Source organism: Lepidochelys kempii, chromosome 10 (assembly GCF_965140285.1).
Source record: "Lepidochelys kempii isolate rLepKem1 chromosome 10, rLepKem1.hap1, whole genome shotgun sequence".
NCBI classification, from domain to species: Eukaryota; Metazoa; Chordata; order Testudines; family Cheloniidae; genus Lepidochelys; species Lepidochelys kempii.
In genome coordinates, this window is record NC_136389.1 from 18,216,707 (window position 1) to 18,234,802 (window position 18,096).

The window sequence follows — 18,096 nt, forward strand, 5'->3', positions numbered from 1 at the left end:
TATGGCGTCCGCACAGAAAAAAGGTGCAGAACGATTGTCTGCCGTTGCTCTGACGGAGGGAGGGGCAACTGACGACATGGCTTACAGGGTTGGCTTCAGGGAGCTAAAATCAACAAAGGGGGTGGCTTTACATCAAGGAGTATTTCAGGCAGGACTTCACGGAGGGTTCCAATAAGAAATGGTGCACCTAAGTTATTGTTCTTATTGGAACAAGGAGGTTAGTCTGGCCTCTGATTGATACATGGCTAGATTTACCTCGCTGCACCTTCCCTGTGAGTGACTGCAGTGTGACCTAGAGGAATGAGTCCCCTAGACGGGGGAGGAGGCAAATGAGTACAAAACCAATCTGGTCTATTTCTTGTTTTGATCCACTCCATCTATCTTTTACATCTTTGGCTGGCAGCAGACGGTGCAGAAGGACTGCATGCCATCCACATCTCATGGCTGCTCGGCAAGAAGATGTACAGTAGGACTGCTAGCCATCCTCATCACTTGCCTGCCCGGCAGAAGATGGTACAGTACGACTGCTAGCCATCCTCATCTCTTGCCTGCCTGGCAGAAGATGGTACAGTACGACTGCTAGCAATCCGTATCGCCTGCCTGCTCACCATAAGACGGTTCAATAGGACTGACTGCAGGACTAAAGAGAATGACCTGGTCAAGTCACTCCAAACGTAGTCCCTGCGCCCATATCTGCCCAGGCGCTCCCAGCCGACGCAGCCAGGAGCACCTCGGACACAACGATGACGGCTACCAGTCGTATTGCACCGTCTGCTGCCAGAAGGCAATGGGTTGCTGCTACTGTGTAGCAATGCCGTACCGAGTCTGCCAGCACCCAGGAGACATAGGGTGACGGTTACCTGAGCGGGCTCCATGCTTGCTGTGGTATGGCATCTGCACAGGTAACTCAGGAAAAAGGGTGCGAAACGATTGTCTGCCCTTGCTTTCATGGAGGGAGGGAGGGAACGGGGGCCTGACAATATGTACCCAGAACCACCCGCGACAATGTTTTAGCCCCATCAGGCATTGGGATCTCAACCCAGAATTCCAATGGGCAGCGGAGACTGCGGGAACTGCGGGATAGCTACCCACAGTGCAACACTCCGGAAGTCGACTCTAGCCTCGGTAGTGTGGAAGCACTCCGCCGAGTTAATGCACTTAATGCACTTAGAGCATTTTCTGTGGGGGGACACACACTCGAATATATAAAATCGATTTCTAAAAAAACGACTTCTATAAATTCGACCTTATTCCGTAGTGTAGACATACCCTATATCTCCAGGGCTGCCAGTCAGGTACATCTAAAGCTGACATTAACACAGACTTCTCCCACCATTGATATATTGTTTGTTTGAAGCTGTGACTTTTCTGTACATCATGTGAAATCTACAAATCTTTCCAACACCGAACCGTAAGGCCTAACCAATTAGGTCCCATTCTGAGTGCTGCTGCTCCAGAACGTAGGACTGCACTGCCAGAAAGCACCTCTCATACTTGTGCCATGCGGTGCTAAGAGTGGCGTAAAACATTGGCAAGTCAATAGACACAAACAAAATCTCTCAGGAAGCAGCCATGAAAGCAGAAAGGGGATGTGGTTTGCTTGAATCGAGAACTTAATCTTTGAAGGCTCACAACTAGGAGGTGTGCATGCCTGCTTTCTAAAACCTCACCAGAACTTTTGAAAAAAAATGGTTTAAAGTAACTAACTTCGGCCAGTGAAATGGGATGTAGCTGCTTCTTTGAAGCGTCTCAGCTGGGAAGCTCTTGGTTGTTGTGTAGCGTGTGGTATTACACTGGAGGGAGCTTGGCCAGCCTTCCTAGCATGTCATTGTGAAAGTTTGGAGTTTCGGGGGAGGGTGCAGTGCACAAAGTATATTCACATCTGCTCCAGGAATCTCAGCAGCAGAGCAAGGCGATACCGAACTAAGGAAAGGCTTCATGTCATTGGCTCTCTGCAGACCTGGAAATGAAATTTTGTCCTCCATCCGAGATGGTGATCAGATGGGATTTCTGTGTGCTCCTCTCAATGGTTTTGCTTGCCACCCAGGCTTTCCCACAGACAAATATTAAAATCAGTCAAGGTGAGTGCAAATCACTGACTGTGGCTTGGGTTAATAAACATTAGGTTATTGATGGCTTAAAATCAGGCACTTTTACAAACGTATCCTGTAATGCATGCAATTCTCCTTACCAGTTTTGCTAACTTCTCCATAAAACCCAAAGTTGTAAATTCAATAATCTGCTTAGTTTGGGAAGGTGTATTACCAAGTAATGCTGATCTTTTCTGTTCCAGCGTGTTGAAGCATTCTCTCTGTTGACTTTATTTCTTTGTTTTGGAGGCATGTTCAGTTTAATCTTATAAACAATATGTGGTCCTGTACAATGGTGCCAAGAAGTTTACATATGTTTACAAGCTAAAAGAATGCTCTTAATCTGATTTTAGTCCAAACAATAGTAATTGCACTCAATAATAATAACAATCATAATTAATAAAGCAATGGCAAGTTGTAAAGGAGTGTGACTCTTTGGATGTTTAGCTTTCTGTGGAAGTGCAAAAAGTAAAGAACTGTGATTTGCAACGTTTCTTTTATTCACTCTTTCTAACATAAAGTGAAGTTAACATATGTAAGAACTGTCCCTCTACATATTAGATCATATAACACATACACAACTGGCTGCAGAGTTTATCTACAGTTAATCACAAAGTGTACTTTTTTAGATGAGAGAAGTATTTTAACAAAATTTTAACTGGCTTTGTGATTTCATTGTATTACCCAGGTTTGCAGTACATTTTTACTTGGATAGAATAAGCCAAATTCTGTTCTCATTTACACCAATGTAATTCCAGTGTAACTACACTCACTTTGATAGTGTTCTAAATTTACATGAGCAGAATCTCACCCAATAAGTATTGTTCAATGAACTAGTGAGAAAAATAATTACCACAAGCTTGGCTTTAGTGCCAGACATCAAATCAATGGGAGCTTCCTCAAAACCTAATTGAGGAGAGAAAAATCAAAGATGCCTCCTATCCAGTTGCAGCTAGAAGTATAGTATTTCTGTACTGCAGGAGATCTACAGAATTGGCTATAGTATTTTTACATCTTGAAATACAAATACCATAGAATTTAATTCCGTAAAAATAACTTCATTTTGATAAAAAAATATTTACAAAAAATGCTCCTAGGTGTCTGAGATTGTGACACTTTTGCAGCACAATTAAAGTTTCATTCCATTGCCTGGTTAAGCTATAATCTCCACACACACCATTGGTCACCATTCTCTTCCAACTCTGCCCTGCTGTTCTGCAGAGGAAAGGAGCAGCTGGCTTCCAAGAGACTTTCAGAGTACAATACATGCGCACACACACACTTAAGATAAAGCCTTGTCATGACCTGCTTGTTTTGAAAGTAGTCATGTAATGAAAGGGAGAAAATAATCATACAAATTAAATATTTTGCATGATAATAGTATTGAAGACACCCTATGTAATTTTTGATGTCTGTATTTAAGGACCTGAACCTGCAGCCCTTATTCACATAGAATCTCTCGGTCATACTTAATGACATTGGCTTATTCTTTTCTATCCATCATAAACTTCTCTTTTGGTGCTTATCCTTTGGCAGTGTGTTTTATTCAAAAACAGGGAGAGATTAAAATGAGTGTAGTGTAAGAGGAATGTAGAAAAGTTACTCTGGTGAGGTATTATAGATCTATCCTAGGGTGGCACTTTGTATCCTCACTGGGAGTGTATAGTTATTGTTAGGTTACGCCTGTAGAAGATAGTGCCAAAGTCTTACATATGAATTGTTTTGTGGAGCTTGTAAAGTGTGTCCCATTCCCTGCATACTCACACCTTCTGTAATTGTGCACATTTTCTGTGATCCTGCTTAACATCATCTATAGCACCAATACGTGATGTTTCATTCCCAACCCTTTCCAAAATGACAGACCAGAATGAATTTAGGACGCCTGATGTGTTGCTTGAATTCGGAGAATTGCTGAAAGCATGTACCTGGCTCAGGCATGTACCTGCAGGCTTTACCCACATGAGTTGTCCCATTGCAGATGAGGCCGTGAGTAAGCATTCTAGGACTGGGATTTTCTCCTGGAAAAACAATTTCAGTTCCTTACTCCAAACATTTTTAAATTCTCAGTTCTTTGTTTTTGTCCATACTCTGTGGGAAATCCTGTCCCCGCTGAAGCTGATAGCAAATCTCCTATTGACTTCGGTGGGGCCAGGATTTCACCCACTGATAAATATATTGAACATGGCAGTGGAGGGGCATTGATGGAACATCGGGTCCTTCTATGTTTTCATGTTGTATTTACAGGTTTTCCTGTGGCTGAAGGTAAGCTGTAAACTAAATGAGATGAAAAATCAAAAGGACTACATTAGAGGAAAGAGAAGAAAAATTAACATCCCTTTCCCCAAAAATGTGCTCACCCCTTGATCCTGACAACACTAACTGCATGTACAAGAAGTAAGAGAGAACGCACACTTGCTGGCATCTAGTCCCAGCAGAGTTCCAGGAATGGTTTCCATAGCAGAAGGTCAGTTGATCATTACATGTAAAGGGAGTTTTCTCTCATTCAATCTACTCTAGGGGCCTGATCCTGTGAGGTGCTCAATGCCTCCTGAGTATTGGTGGGGACCCTTGATGCCCAGCAACTTGAGTGCAGTTGAAGGTGCTCAGCACCTCCTGAGGATTGGGCCCCAGAAGAGCATTAATCTCATGAAGGCTAGGTATGCTATTTGCAATACAGCACGGTTGATTGAAATCTCTGGATCTCTGTAGCAGGCACAGTCAAAGCCACATAACTAAGGTCCTACCAAAGTCATGGTCTATTTTGGTCAATTTCCTGGTCATAGAGTTTTAAAAATTGTAAATTTCATGATTTCCGCTATTTCAATCTGAAATTTCACGGTGTTGTAATTGTAGGGATCCTGACCCAAAAAGGAGTGGTGGGGGGGTCGTGGTACTGCTCCCCTTACTTCTGAACTGCTGCTGGCGGCGGCGCTGCCTTCGGAGCTGGGTGGCTGTAGAAGGGTGGCTGCTGGCCAGGAGCCCAGTTCTGAAGGCAGAACCGCCGCCAGCAGCCGTGCAGAAGTAAGGATGGCCTGGTACGGTATTGCCATCCTTACTTCTGCCCTGCTGTCTGCAGAGTTGGGCCCTTATTCAGCAGCCGCCAGTCTCTGGCCACCCAGCTCTGAAGGCAGCGCAGAAGGAAGGGTGGCAATACCGTGACCTGCCTCAAATAACCTTGCGACTCCCCTGCAACTCCCTTTTGGGTCAGGACCCCCAATTTGAGAACCCTGGCCTCCTCCATCAAATCTGTACAGTATAGGGTAAGAGCACACAAAAGACCAGATTTCACAGCTGGAGACCAGGTTTCACGGTCTGTGATACATTTTTCATGGCCGTGAATTTGGTAGGGCCCTACAGATACATTTTGATAGCCACAGGACTCCCTTTGGCTGAACCCTCTTTTCTGAGTTGCTAAGTCTTCTTTTTAAGGGCATTCACGTCTTGTTTATAATTTAGACTCTTACTGATAAACCTGCTGCCCATGATGAAATCAAGCCCTTTAATAGTCTCCAGCAAGAATGTGATTTGCTTCCAGCACAAGCCTGGTAATATCTGCTGTTGAAAAGATGCTGTGAGAGTGCTTTGAAGTGCCAGGAATGCTACCAGACTGGATGTCATTTGTCAGTCTTGCTCTAGACCCAGTCTCTACATTGCAGAGCTATACACTTTTATCATAGAAATATCCTCCAATCTTAAATTTGAAGCTGCTATGAAAAAAAATGACTTGAGAAGCAGATTTCTGTACGGCTCAGGTTGTTGTTAGTTTTCCTTTCTCGGTAGCATCATGGGAAAATATTGATTCGGAATACTGAGCACCAAGAAGCTTCAACCACAATTGGGCCTTTGTTGTGCAAGATGCTGTAAATACATAGAGTAAAAGGCCATCCCTGCCTCATAGAGCATTCAGTCGAAGCACAAAGGAAGCACTGTTATCCTCATTTTACAGATGGAGAACCAAGGTACAGAGATTAAGTGACTTGCCCAAGGTCACCCAGAAAGAGCCAAGAATTACACCCGAGTATCCTGAGTCCCTGCCCATATCCTTAACCACAGGTGATCCTTCTTCTCTCAGTGAAAGAGTTAATGATGATAAAAATAATAAAGGATTAGCTCTTTCTTTTCTGAAGGAGATCTCCAAGAATTTTACCAAGGAGGTCAAACAGTGGTGTTCTGCTGACGTAGTTGAACATGTAGAAAACTGATATGACTGACCCGATGACACTGCCCTTGTTTTCCATACCAGCAAATACCCTTCTGACGGGCTGGGCTTGGTTCAAGTTTTCCTGCTGAGAAGTGGGCTTGTCTGCCATACTATGTCTGACAGATTTGAAAATAAAAATAGACCTAAGTGTTCTAGAATATAAGTGGTTCCTTGGTTATTTCCTGTGAATTTAAGAATAATAACCCCTCTTCTAAAGAGAGTGCAAAGGCTTCCTACATTGACCTAACAGAAAGGTGCTAATTAAGCATTGACCTACCCTCGTTCTCTTTTCTGGTATATTTAACCTTAAATTCCTCCAGGCACCTCTTGTTCACTGAAGCTAATCAAATTAATGACACCTAGTCGGGAAAGTGGTGTAGGAGATCAAAAGCCTCTATGAACACCTCGGTCTGATGATTTCGTTTCAACCATTTCTATCAAGGGGAACAATTTTCTCAAGAAATTTCAGGGAAGCCAAAACCACCCTAACTGAAATTTCAAACCAGCACACAACAAACGCCCATAACACTTCACATGAAAAGGCAAAACACTGAGACGGCTGCTGGTTTTGGCTTGTCCATTGTGCTGTCATGCAACTAAAGGTGAAGAGTTCGCAGTCATTTTTAACAAGCGTTCCAAAAATATCAATGACTAGGCTGCCCGTGAAGCTCACAGTGTCTCCAGTCATCCCAGCCAATAATTAAGTACCCCAAGGTGTTCTAAATGCTTGGTGGGCAGGGCTGAGTCCTTCCAGGTGCTGAGTGTTCCTGAGAAGCTGGGGGTGCCCTCAACCCACAGGAGTCCTCACCACCTTGCTGTACTGAACCCACACCCAGCAGGAAGAAGCATGTGTCTACCCAATGTTACTGCATCTGGAATTGGTAATAAGTTACATCAGCAGCATATATATATATAAAATCAGAATATGGGGCCCACTCAGATCTAATTCAAGACCCACTGAAATTAATGGGAGACTTCCTCTTGTTCTCCAAAGGCTTTGGATTTGGCCCTTAAGCTAAAATGCCCATTGATGTCAATGGTTTGCCTGGCTGAGGACCCTGTAGTGAGGTGTGATGGAGAGCAAAGAGAAGTAAAATGAGTGGATGGAAGAGCCCCACATACATCTGGCGAGAGCAAGAAGAGCTGGTGTGCCATGCTCCCTATCACTCACTGAGGCTTCTCCAGGCAATTCCACCGTCCATGGGATCTGAGGGGCTCTGGGAGTGGGTAAGGAGGGAGGCTAGGAACCCTGTGGACAGCCAGGCTGAGATATGCACAGAAGTTATAAGCAGCACTAACCTATACTCCATGACTGATCCCTCAGTACATGTCAGGGAAGGGGGAGTGCAGGGTGCATTGCAGCTATTTGGTGCTTCCTGTCCTGGGATTTCTGGGATCTGTGGGGGCTGGAGGCCGATCCCTCACTTCCATTCGTTGGTGTTTGATCCTTCTGTCCCTCTCTCTCTCCGGTTTTGTTGTAACAGGATGTGAGGTAGCCCTGAGTAACTGTTTTCTCTGTGAGACAATGGCAGGATGTGACCCCTGGGAATAAACACTGCATCTTGCTGTTAACTGAATACAAATTTGCTACAATTTTTAAAAAGCTGCTTCCATTTTTCAAGGTATCAATCTGATTTTCAACTAGAGCTCTTTTGCATAGCCCATCACTAACATAGTCAGACATAGTGATCTGAAAGCAACTCGTTCATCTCTACAATGTTACTTGGTTCTTGAGATCTGAGTTGCTCACTGACCCTAGTTATCTAGGAATGGCACTTCTCAGGGCCGATAATGACTGGAACTGGCTCCAAGAGCACTTGTATCAGGATACATCCTCTAAAGAGCTCTGGAGGGGAAAGGGGAAGGGTCACCACAAAGGAAGAATAATTATCTTTTATCTGAGCTCAAGGGATAGAAGAGTGCTGGTGGAGGCTTGGGGCTGTCAGAGAAAAGCAATGAAAAGGTAGCTGTTTACATTAGCCACAAAATAGCTCCGGTTTTGCAGTACTTGAAATAACTGGGCTCACTAGATTTGACATTATGGAGGCATTTAATACCCCGGGTCAGCAGGAGAGACTGACTCGCAGCGCTCCAGTTCCCCTGAATGCCTGCTGTTTGTTTCACAGTGCTGTTGTAAGCGCTGAAATGCTGGGAACAGTCAGTTCCCGGTATCTGAGTCATTCTGCTGCCACAGACTGTGACAAATCTCCCAGTTTCTGGGGAGCTGATCGATAACCCAGAGCCAGCTTTATGTTCTGTACCCAGCAATAGCGATGTAATGGTTAAAGGACAGGCCTTGGAGCAGAAGAGCTGGGCTCTATTGCTGGCTGTGGCATTGACTTCCTGTGTTACCATCAATGAGCACCTTTGCCTCTTAAATGTTCTTTACTTGAAAACTGAGTGTAATGCTTATATCAGGGGGCTTCTCTGAGGCTGAATCGGCTGATGTTCGTAAAATGCTTTGAGGGCTCTGGGTGGAAGGAACTAAAGAAATGGGGTGCAAAATGACTGCCAAAGGAAGCTTCATGTAGTGACATTTGGGGATAGAAGGAGTTCAGCCCTGCGAGTTCTAGCGTTTGTACCCTGTGATGATTAGGACTTGGCTAATTCCCCCCCTTTTTTAACATGCTCCTGGTTGCCGCTTCAGTTTTGCCTTTAGCAGAGTTTGTTCTACAGGTTAATTGTGCTCATTGTAAAGATGATTCCCCTTGAAGTCCCTGAATACCGGATCCTTTCCTAGCTTCAATTGGAACTCCCTGGATTCTGAGCCTGTTATTTGCTTCAATAGTTTTGTGGCATCCACCTTCTCTGGACCTCTTAGGATTTCATACACATCAGTTGTGCTTCCTCTTTTCTAAAGAACATCAGCAGCATTTTCCTTCCCCTTTTTCCAAAACCTGAAACATTTCATCCTTGCTGCCCTCATCTCTACCTTTTCCAAGTCTTCAGTGATCACTCCAGCTGGGGGCTCACTTCTCCATTTGATGACTAGTACTCCATGAGTCCATTGATTTAAAGCAAACAAACAAAGGACAGCACTCAAGAATGAATTTAGTGCAGGGAACAATCACACACTGGCAAGGAGATAGCGTGGATGGAGATGACAGAGCCTGTGATGTGTCCTGGTGATTAAAACACATAGATCATTCCATTGATTTCAGCAAGACCAGTCATGTACTTAAAGTTAAGCATGTACTTAAATATCTTGCTGAATCAGGGCCCTATTTACCTTCTTACCTACCTCCCAGAAATGTGACTGATCGATTTAAATTTCTGCTCACTATTTCTCCCTCAGTGTCTTGTATCTTGTGATCATTTAGGATATAATGTTTCTTGGCATCTTTCTACACTGTTTTCAATGCTTTTACTGCATGAAGTTGCATGTATCTGTTTCCCACCACTGCCCCCAATTTTTTTTCCTGGTCCCTTTGATTGGAGTCTTTCCCCTTCTCTCTGTGTTATCTGCAATGGTGGTTCAACCTCTCCTACAAGTTTGCTCTTTCCAGGCATTGATGTGAATGAGAATGGGCCCAGACCTGATCTTATCCCTACAGAACTCCATAGTGTCACTTCCAGCCTACTTTGAAAATGTACAGTAGGGTTAGTAAATATTTATATTATGGTAGCATCCAAAAGTATTTTTCTTCCCTGCTTGGACTACTCAGAAATGGCAAATTCTGCTCAAACTTTCCAAAGTGCTGAGCTCCCATCTTCAGAAATTCAGATATTTTGAGGGGGCATCCAAGAATGGAGGCACTCAAAGTCCCCAGTTGCTCGTGAAAATCTAAGCCCTTAGGGGAATTTTTCATTTTTTTCATTTTTTGTAAAGCCAGCAAGGACATTGAGACATGTCCTAAAAAACAGAGACATTCACCATTGCCGGGGTCCCTGCAGCTGTTGTGTATCAAATGCTCTTCCAATTTTCTTTTCTTTCTCCCCCAGCTATGCCAGAGCCAATTCAGTCCTACTCCTGCCCACTGTTTTGGACAGAATATGAAGGGTACTGTTACAGATACTTTCCCCTCAATAAAACATGGGCTGAAGCCGATCTCTATTGTGCGGAATTTTCCATTGGCATAAAATCAGCCAAATTAGCATCGATTCACAGGTAAGAATGAAAGAAATCTGTTTCTAAAACATTGTCAAAGTCCAGCTAAACAATGTCTGTGGCAATAAAAAATATATATAAATAATTCCTCAGCTGGAGTTTAACCTTCCTATGAGAAAGCAAACCCATTTAAGCCTAATTTACCACTGTCATAAATTCTGCGTATCTGTATTGAAATGCACTAGCTAGTGTGCGTGTGTATCTCTGCCCTCTAATGGACAAAATCAAAACTCCTCAACTGTATTAATTAGATGTCTATCAGAGAGTCTCCTTTAGCTCAAGTGGTAGAACCAATAATTCTGAAGCAGATCTATCGCTATTGCTCTTAGTCAAGCCCAGAGGCACTTGTGAAATGGCCATGTTCTGTAATACTGTTTAGTTACATTAACATAAATAACAAGTTGTCACCTTATGCTCTGTGTTACAACAAAGCTATTTGGATCACCCTGGGTTTGGCTGTAGTTGTACAATATAATAATTGAAAGGACCACATTTTCAAGAGGCCGTGTGAATGTGCGTGCAAACCCCATGCGTTTGCATATAAACTGCACACCAACTACCTGATGTGCATGAGCAAAAGTGAGGCTTTGTGTGCACAATCAGATGCTTGATCCAATTTTATTGTCATATTTTTGGAGACTCTGAAAATTTGGCCCTCAGTTACCAAAGACTCCACTCTGACAACTGCAGTCACATTGTACCTATTATATTAATCAGTCCCTGCATGGAGGAGGGCGGCTTTGGTTTCAAGGGAACAATTTTGGTTACAATTTTGTCTGACTCAGAACTTCAGAACAGAAAGGTTTTCCATTCCCTGTTTCATGGAACAGTTCACAAACCCAGATTAGAAATGGGGCCCAAAGCAAAATGCTGGATCTAAACATTCGGATATCAGAGGAAGACTTTGCTACATGGGCACATCTATAATTCATCTCAAATTCAAGAATCTTCCCCCCGACACACACTAATATTGAAAACAGAGGTGCTGCAGAAGTGTTTTCGTTGAAATCAAGGAGTACTGAAGCAGGCCCCTAGTGAGCGAATGGGCATTCACCGTGCGATGTTCTGTTTCCATGTTTTTTCCTCCATCCCAAGGCCAGCCACTCTTGATGGTTTAAGACAGTGTTTTTCACTGCAAGGCCTGTGAGCCAGTGGCGGCTCCCATGGACCCTAAGTGCGGGTCACTGTCGATCGCGCTTTCTGGCAGCAGTGAGGCTGCAGCTAAGGCAGGCCCCTTGCCTGCCCTGGCCCCACACTGCTCCTGGAAGTGGCCAGCATGCCCCCAAGGCCCCGGGGTGCAAGGGGGTAAGCAGAGGTCTCCGCGCACTGCTCCTGCCTGCAAGCACTGCCCCAGCAGCTCCCATTGGCTGGGAATGGGGAACAGTGGCCAATGGGAGTTGTGGGGGCGGAGCCTGCACAGCGGGGCAGCATGCAGAGCAGCATTCCTCCCCAGGGGCTTCAGGGGCGTGTTGGCCCCTTCCAGGAGCGGCGTGGGGCTGGGACTGCCCCGAAGTAAGTGCCACTCCCTTCGATGGGCAGGTTCTGCATAGCTCTTCCATTGCCCATCCTGCAGCCTCCCGGAGCCAGCCCCCAACACACTCTCCTGCACCCCAAGTCCCTGCCCCAGCCCTGAGCCCCCTCCCGGAGCCAGCCCCCAATCAGGGGCAGTGAGTTGTATGGACCTGTGGTGCCCGGGCTCCAGCAATAGTCAGGGCCCGGGGGCCCAGCTCCACCAATGTATGGGGCCGGGTCTCTCCCCCGGCCCTGCCTGCCACCCCCCCACACCTCCCTCAAGTGTCCCCCGGCCCCCACTTGCTGCCCCTGCGACCTCCCCTGGGTCCGCGAGCGTCCCTGCCTCTCCCCTGCAGCTCCACGCTGCCTCTGCTCTGCTGGCTCCCAGCATCAACTGCCGCCACAGGGCCCTAGTGCCCCCCAACCACCCATGGCAGGGCAGGTTGCCCTTACCCTGCCCGTCTGCCTCGGACCCTTCCCTTTTCCGGCAGGACCCTCCACCAGCACGGCCCCCCCCCCCGCCCACAGTCACCGCTCCTGCCCCATGCTGGCCAAGGGGCAGCCCCATCCCTCACCCCCAGTGCGGCTGCCGTGAGGGGCAGCAGCAGAGGAGGAGGTGCACATGTGATGGCAGCCCCCCCTGCCCCCGCCCGGCACCCACTACAGGGGAGGCGAAGGGGCTTCCTGGACATGAGAGGGGTCCTAGGAGAAAATGAAGTGACAGTGGTGTGGTTGAGTGTGGTGGGGGGGAAGAGGGGTCCCTCTCCCAGAGCTCACTGATGCCCATGGGGAGAGGGCTGGGGGGAGTCCTCCTCTCTGGCCCCAGCCCAAGGGTAGCCTGCCTGCACCCCAAACTCCTCATCCTCAGCCCTGCCCTACCCCAGAGCCCATACCCCCAGCCAGAGCCCTCACCCCCCTGCACCCTAACCCTCTACCCCAGCCCTGAGCCCCCTCCAACACCCCTCATCCCCAGCCACATCCCAAACCCCTCATCCTTGCACCCCCTCCCTCCACACCCCCTCCCACCCCCAACTCTCTCTCAGAGCTCGCATCCCCTCCCTCTGAACCCCCTCCAACCCCCAAACTCCCTCCCAGAGCCTGCACCCCTCACCCCCTCCTAAACCCCCCACCCCCAGCCTGGAGCCTACACCCAAACTCCGTCCCAGAGCCTGCACATCCACCCCCTTCCCACACACCCTCTCCTGCCCCCAAACTCCCTCCCAGAGCCTGCACCCCAGCCCTCCGCACTCCATCCCAGATCCTGCACCCCTCATCCCCTCCTGCACCCACCCCTCCTGCCCCAGCCTGGAGCCTGCACCCAGCACCCAAACTCCATCCCAGCCCCTGCACCCCCAGCCCCTACCCCACCCAAACTCCCTCTCAGAGCCCAACCTCTTGCCCCTTTTGCACCCAAACTCCTTCCCAGAGCCTGTACCCTGCACCCCAATCCCCTGCCCCAGCCCAGGGCCTGCACCCCAGACCTCCTCCCCCTACCCAAACTCCTTCCCAGAGCCTTAGGCAGGAGGGGGTGGAGTTTGGGGGGGCGTTCTGGGCACCACCAAAATGTCTACAAACCTGCCACCCCTGTCCCCAATACCTCCTCCTGCACCCCAAGCCTGATCCCTGACCCCCTTCCCAGAGTCAGAACCCCAAACCCCCTCCTGCATCCCCTGCTCCAGCCCTGAGCCCCCTCCCCGCACCAGCCCCCACTACCCCCTCCTGCATCCCAAGCCTCTGTCCCAGCCCTGAGCCCCCTCCCAGAGCCTGCACCCCATACCCCCTCCTGCACCCTGTATCCCCTCCTGTACCCGAACACACTGCCCCAGTCTGGAGTCCCCTCCTGCACCCAAACTCCTTCCCAGAGCTTGCACCCCCTCACCCTCTCCTGCACCCGAAGCCCCTGCCTAGCCCTGACCCCCCTCCCAGAGCCAGCCCCCCATTCCTCCTGCTGCACCCCAAGCAATATTACCAATAACAGTAATATTACCATATCAACCAACAAAGAACTCAGAGTGTTCAACCATCTGTGCAGGTTGATGTGGCTCTCACATTGAAGGTTTTTTTGCCAAAGTGGCCCCCACTTCAGAAATCGTGAAGAGCAGTGGTTTAAGATGTGGAAGCTCATTGACCTGCTTGAGTTCATTTCACACCATTCCAGCAGAACACAGGCAGTCGACACTTTACGTTATCACACGTCCTGCTTGGTGTTACAGCTGCTGAAATGATTTTGAATTTTTGAAAGTTTGAATTTTTTAATTTTGAAAGGGGACGGGGATTTGAAATCACTGCCATGTATTTTTCCCTGCGTTTCCAACCAGCTCCGGGTTTTGCCATGCTAAGCCATCCTCTTACACAAACTAAGAAAATGAATCCAAAATTTCCATGGACAGTTTCAAAGGGTAGTTTAAAGATTTGGGTCCCATTTGCCAAACTGCAGTCTGAATGCCGAGGGATAGTATTTGCTTAATTTCACTAATACCAACCTCCTAACTATTTCATATTATGGTACTTTACCAGCTGGGAAGAGAATGTCTTTGTATATGACCTAGTAAACAGCCGAGTGCCTGGAATACCCACCGATATCTGGATGGGACTTCATGACCTAAGACAGGTGAGAAACCGCGACATTAGCTACCGCCTGCTTTTTCTCTGGATCATCATGCAAGCAGGTTTTCTCATAAAAAGAACAAGAAATCTATTCAACCTGGAACTCACTGAGATGTAACCCTTGGCATCAGATTCACATAAAAGGCAAAATTATTTTTTCTGTTTTCCCTCTACACCTTTCAATTTCCGCCCTCTGACTATAATACAACTTGGAAGTGCTGGACTGACAGCCCTGGAGAGCAAGATTTTCTGCTTATCCACATTGCCCTTCCAATGTTTCAGCTGTGACCTATGAACATTAGAGGATAATTCAATCTCCACAACTACTGAGGTAGCCAAGAAATGTTTAAGAAAAGGGGGTGGGGAGGAGACAATTTCATGATAAATGTTGAAATTTCAAAGTTGTTTCCATGTGACATGGTTTGAAACAGAACAATTTATGTGCGTATGAATTTTCTGCAAAATATTTTCCTACTTTCTCCGTTTTGGGGGTGTGTGTGTGTGTGTGTGTGTGTGTAGAGGACAAGGACAGTGAGTACTGGGAGTCCAGCACCCCCTGGCTTGAAGAATAGCAACTGAGTGCATGGCTTCCATCATATTCAGGGTTTGCAGTTTGGTTCAATGGCTTTCAGCACCCATGTTGAGTGCAATACAATAAATAATGTCTAGCCCCCCACCCCCTGCCCACTTTTTCATTTTTCTTTATCTTACTCTGTAACTTTTGAAATCTTTTGAAAAATTACACAGTAACAAAAGGAAACCCAATGAAGTGGAGCCTGGGCTCTTAAACCTGCCGAGGGGGAGACTCTTGAAGCTCAGGCTCCAGCCTGAGGGGGAATGTCTACACTGCTATTTTTAGCCCCACAGCCCAAGCCCCAGGAGGGCAAATCAACTGAGACTCAACGCTGCATGTTTTTCTTTGTAGTGTAGTCATACTTTATGATCTCAAACAATACACTAGCAGAGTGCAAAACTCAGTAGAAGAAGGGCCTTTGTTCAGCATGGACCTAGTTTTTGCCTTCTAGACATAGGAATGAGGTCAGATTGATGACGTCACTCTCTACAAGGTAGAAGAGAATATTCTGTTGGCCAATCCTGAAGTCCAGACTTCCACAAATCATTTGTTGAAATCATTGCACTTCTCCATTAGCCCCTCCCCCTAATTTCCGGATGATGTTTAATAGGAAGGTCACTTTGAATGGACAGATGGTTCTTCCTATGACTATAACTACTGGGATGGCAACCAGCCAGATGATGGGATCCACTCTATTCCAGAGGAAGAGGACTGTGTACAGATCTGGTACAGATATAACAGTGGTAGGTACTTCACTGTTGAGCCTCAGGCTGCACACCACGTTTTCCAAGAAGCATGTGTAAATAAATTGAGTGAAATGCAGGATCACCCTTTTCTATGCATAACAGAAAAGATGCTGGCAGCATGATTATTTTTACATGTTGTTTTTGCAGAGGAGGAAATTTCACCCCTCCCCGAGAAGCAAAGAACTGTCAATCAAAGGCAGTATAAAGACACCAGCTTGCCTGCTTCCCCCTCAACTGAGGCCAGGTCTACACTACACACCTATATGGGTATAACTACATCACTCAGGGGTGTGAAAAATCCACCCCCCTGAGCGATGTAGTTATGCCTACTAAACCCCCATGAAGACAGAGCTGGCAGGAGAGCTTCTCCCTTCAACATAGCTACCGCCTCCTGCGGAGATGGATGAACTACGCTGACAGGAGAAGCGCTGCTGTCGCGCTGTATGTGAAGACAAAGCCCCGAGACATTTCCAGACCAAGGAAATAATGGGAGGGATATGTTATTGGAAAGAGACACCAGCAGAGATGCAGTCACTATGGAGCGGAGGGAGACAACAGAATTGGGGAAAGGATAGACTCGAACAAGGAGCATTACAAATAACAGGTTTCAGAGTAACAGCCGTGTTAGTCTGTATTAGCAAAAAGAAAAGGAGTACGTGTGGCACCTTAGAGACTAACCAATTTATTTGAGCATGAGCTTTCGTGAGCTACAGCTCACTTCATCGCATCCAATGAAGTGAGCTGTAGCTCACGAAAGCTCATGCTCAAATAAATTGGTTAGTCTCTAAGGTGCCACAAGTACTCCTTTTCTCATTACAAATAAGTCTTTTTCTCTTGTCCTATGGGAATCTGCACAGGTATAAGCACAACATATATGCACGAATAATTGTATGCGGGGCTGGGGCTGGTAAGACTGTAATAGTCTCTATATCCAGCCAGCATGGTCTTGTGTCTACGCAAAAGTATATGCAGCTTTTGAACTTGTCAGAATCGTGTCTGTATTACAGAATCTTTTGACAAGACTTTTCTTCAGGGCTAAGGATTGGGGATGAAACTAACTCCTTTGTGTAGGAAATTTGGTGTTTTTGTATACATTGTGTGTCATTTCTTCATGGAGGCACTTTTATCCTTCATCATGTGATCACACCTTCATTGAAAACCTTAACTAACTCCTTATTCTTACTCCCCTATAGCTTTACGATCATGGAATGACAACAGCTGCAACAGAGAATTCCCATTTGTCTGCAAGATTCCATCACTGGCAATTGATTAACTTGCTCCCACAATAACAAACAGCAGCAGTCAACCTACTAAACTACTGGAATAAAGTCAATCTGACCAAAGGCATATTTTATATCAGAGACAATTTTAGTGGCTCAAATAACTAGTTATATGTCTGATGCCAGTTACTCCACCTAGAAAATACTTTACCTGTCTCTTGCTTTTGTCTGTGCTATGGCTGACCAAAGAGCATTGGTGAATAGTCAAGCCAGTACATTTTCCATGGTCTAGGAACAATTTCAGTGTCGCGTCTCCATCCAGACTCTGTGACTGAAAAGAATGTTGTAACCTATATGTATAATTAAAGAGGTGAAAAGGTTCACAACAGTGAGAAAGTCTGATTTTATGTCCCATTTTATGCGTCCTCATTCCCATAAAATGAATCCTACTGCCCTCAGTGGGAGTTTTGTGCGACAAAGGACTGCCTAACTGGTCCTAGGATTTGGAAATCTCTCTAGCATTCTGAGGAGCAGGACAATAACCCTTTTGCAGTGACAAACTAGAGTTCATTACTACAGAAGACACATTCTGCATCATTTCTGAACTTTGATGTCAGAATGAAGTGAAACTAACAGCCTGAATCAGATCTCACTTATATTGGATGATTTCAATTGAATTACTGTTCATAACTTATATTAGTGTGAGCTCAGAATAAGATGATAAATCTATACGGGTATTGTACAAATAAAGCAACTTCGGATAAATATTGAAGTCCATGCTCAGGTCATATTCACTCTGTATTCAGACGAAATGTGGTAGGAGTTATACCTGAGTAAAAGCTAAGTAAGGACCTCTAGATATGAGCCCATATTTAGATTTTAAATGTATCAACCTGTCACATAACAAGAAATCAATTGTTTTACTACAAACACTCAAACTGTAATCATCAAGTAATGGATGACTGTACTAAATAATTTAGCCTGCGGGAATTAAGAGGGACTGTCATTTTCTGCTAAGTTATGCAAAATACCATGTGT

At 46.1% G+C, this 18,096-nt stretch overlaps 1 protein-coding gene across 1 annotated transcript; it reads left to right on the forward strand.

Annotated features, from left to right (window-relative positions):
• Positions 1 to 1,955: 1,955 nt before the first annotated feature.
• On the forward strand, positions 1,956 to 17,428 carry CLEC19A (C-type lectin domain containing 19A). Its single transcript, XM_073361403.1, has 5 exons — positions 1,956 to 2,081; positions 10,234 to 10,399; positions 14,429 to 14,522; positions 15,703 to 15,835; positions 17,032 to 17,428. The coding sequence occupies exons 1-5, from the start codon at positions 1,967 to 1,969 to the stop codon at positions 17,109 to 17,111; spliced, it is 588 nt and encodes a 195-aa protein (XP_073217504.1). The 5' UTR covers positions 1,956 to 1,966; the 3' UTR covers positions 17,112 to 17,428.
• Positions 17,429 to 18,096: the final 668 nt, after the last annotated feature.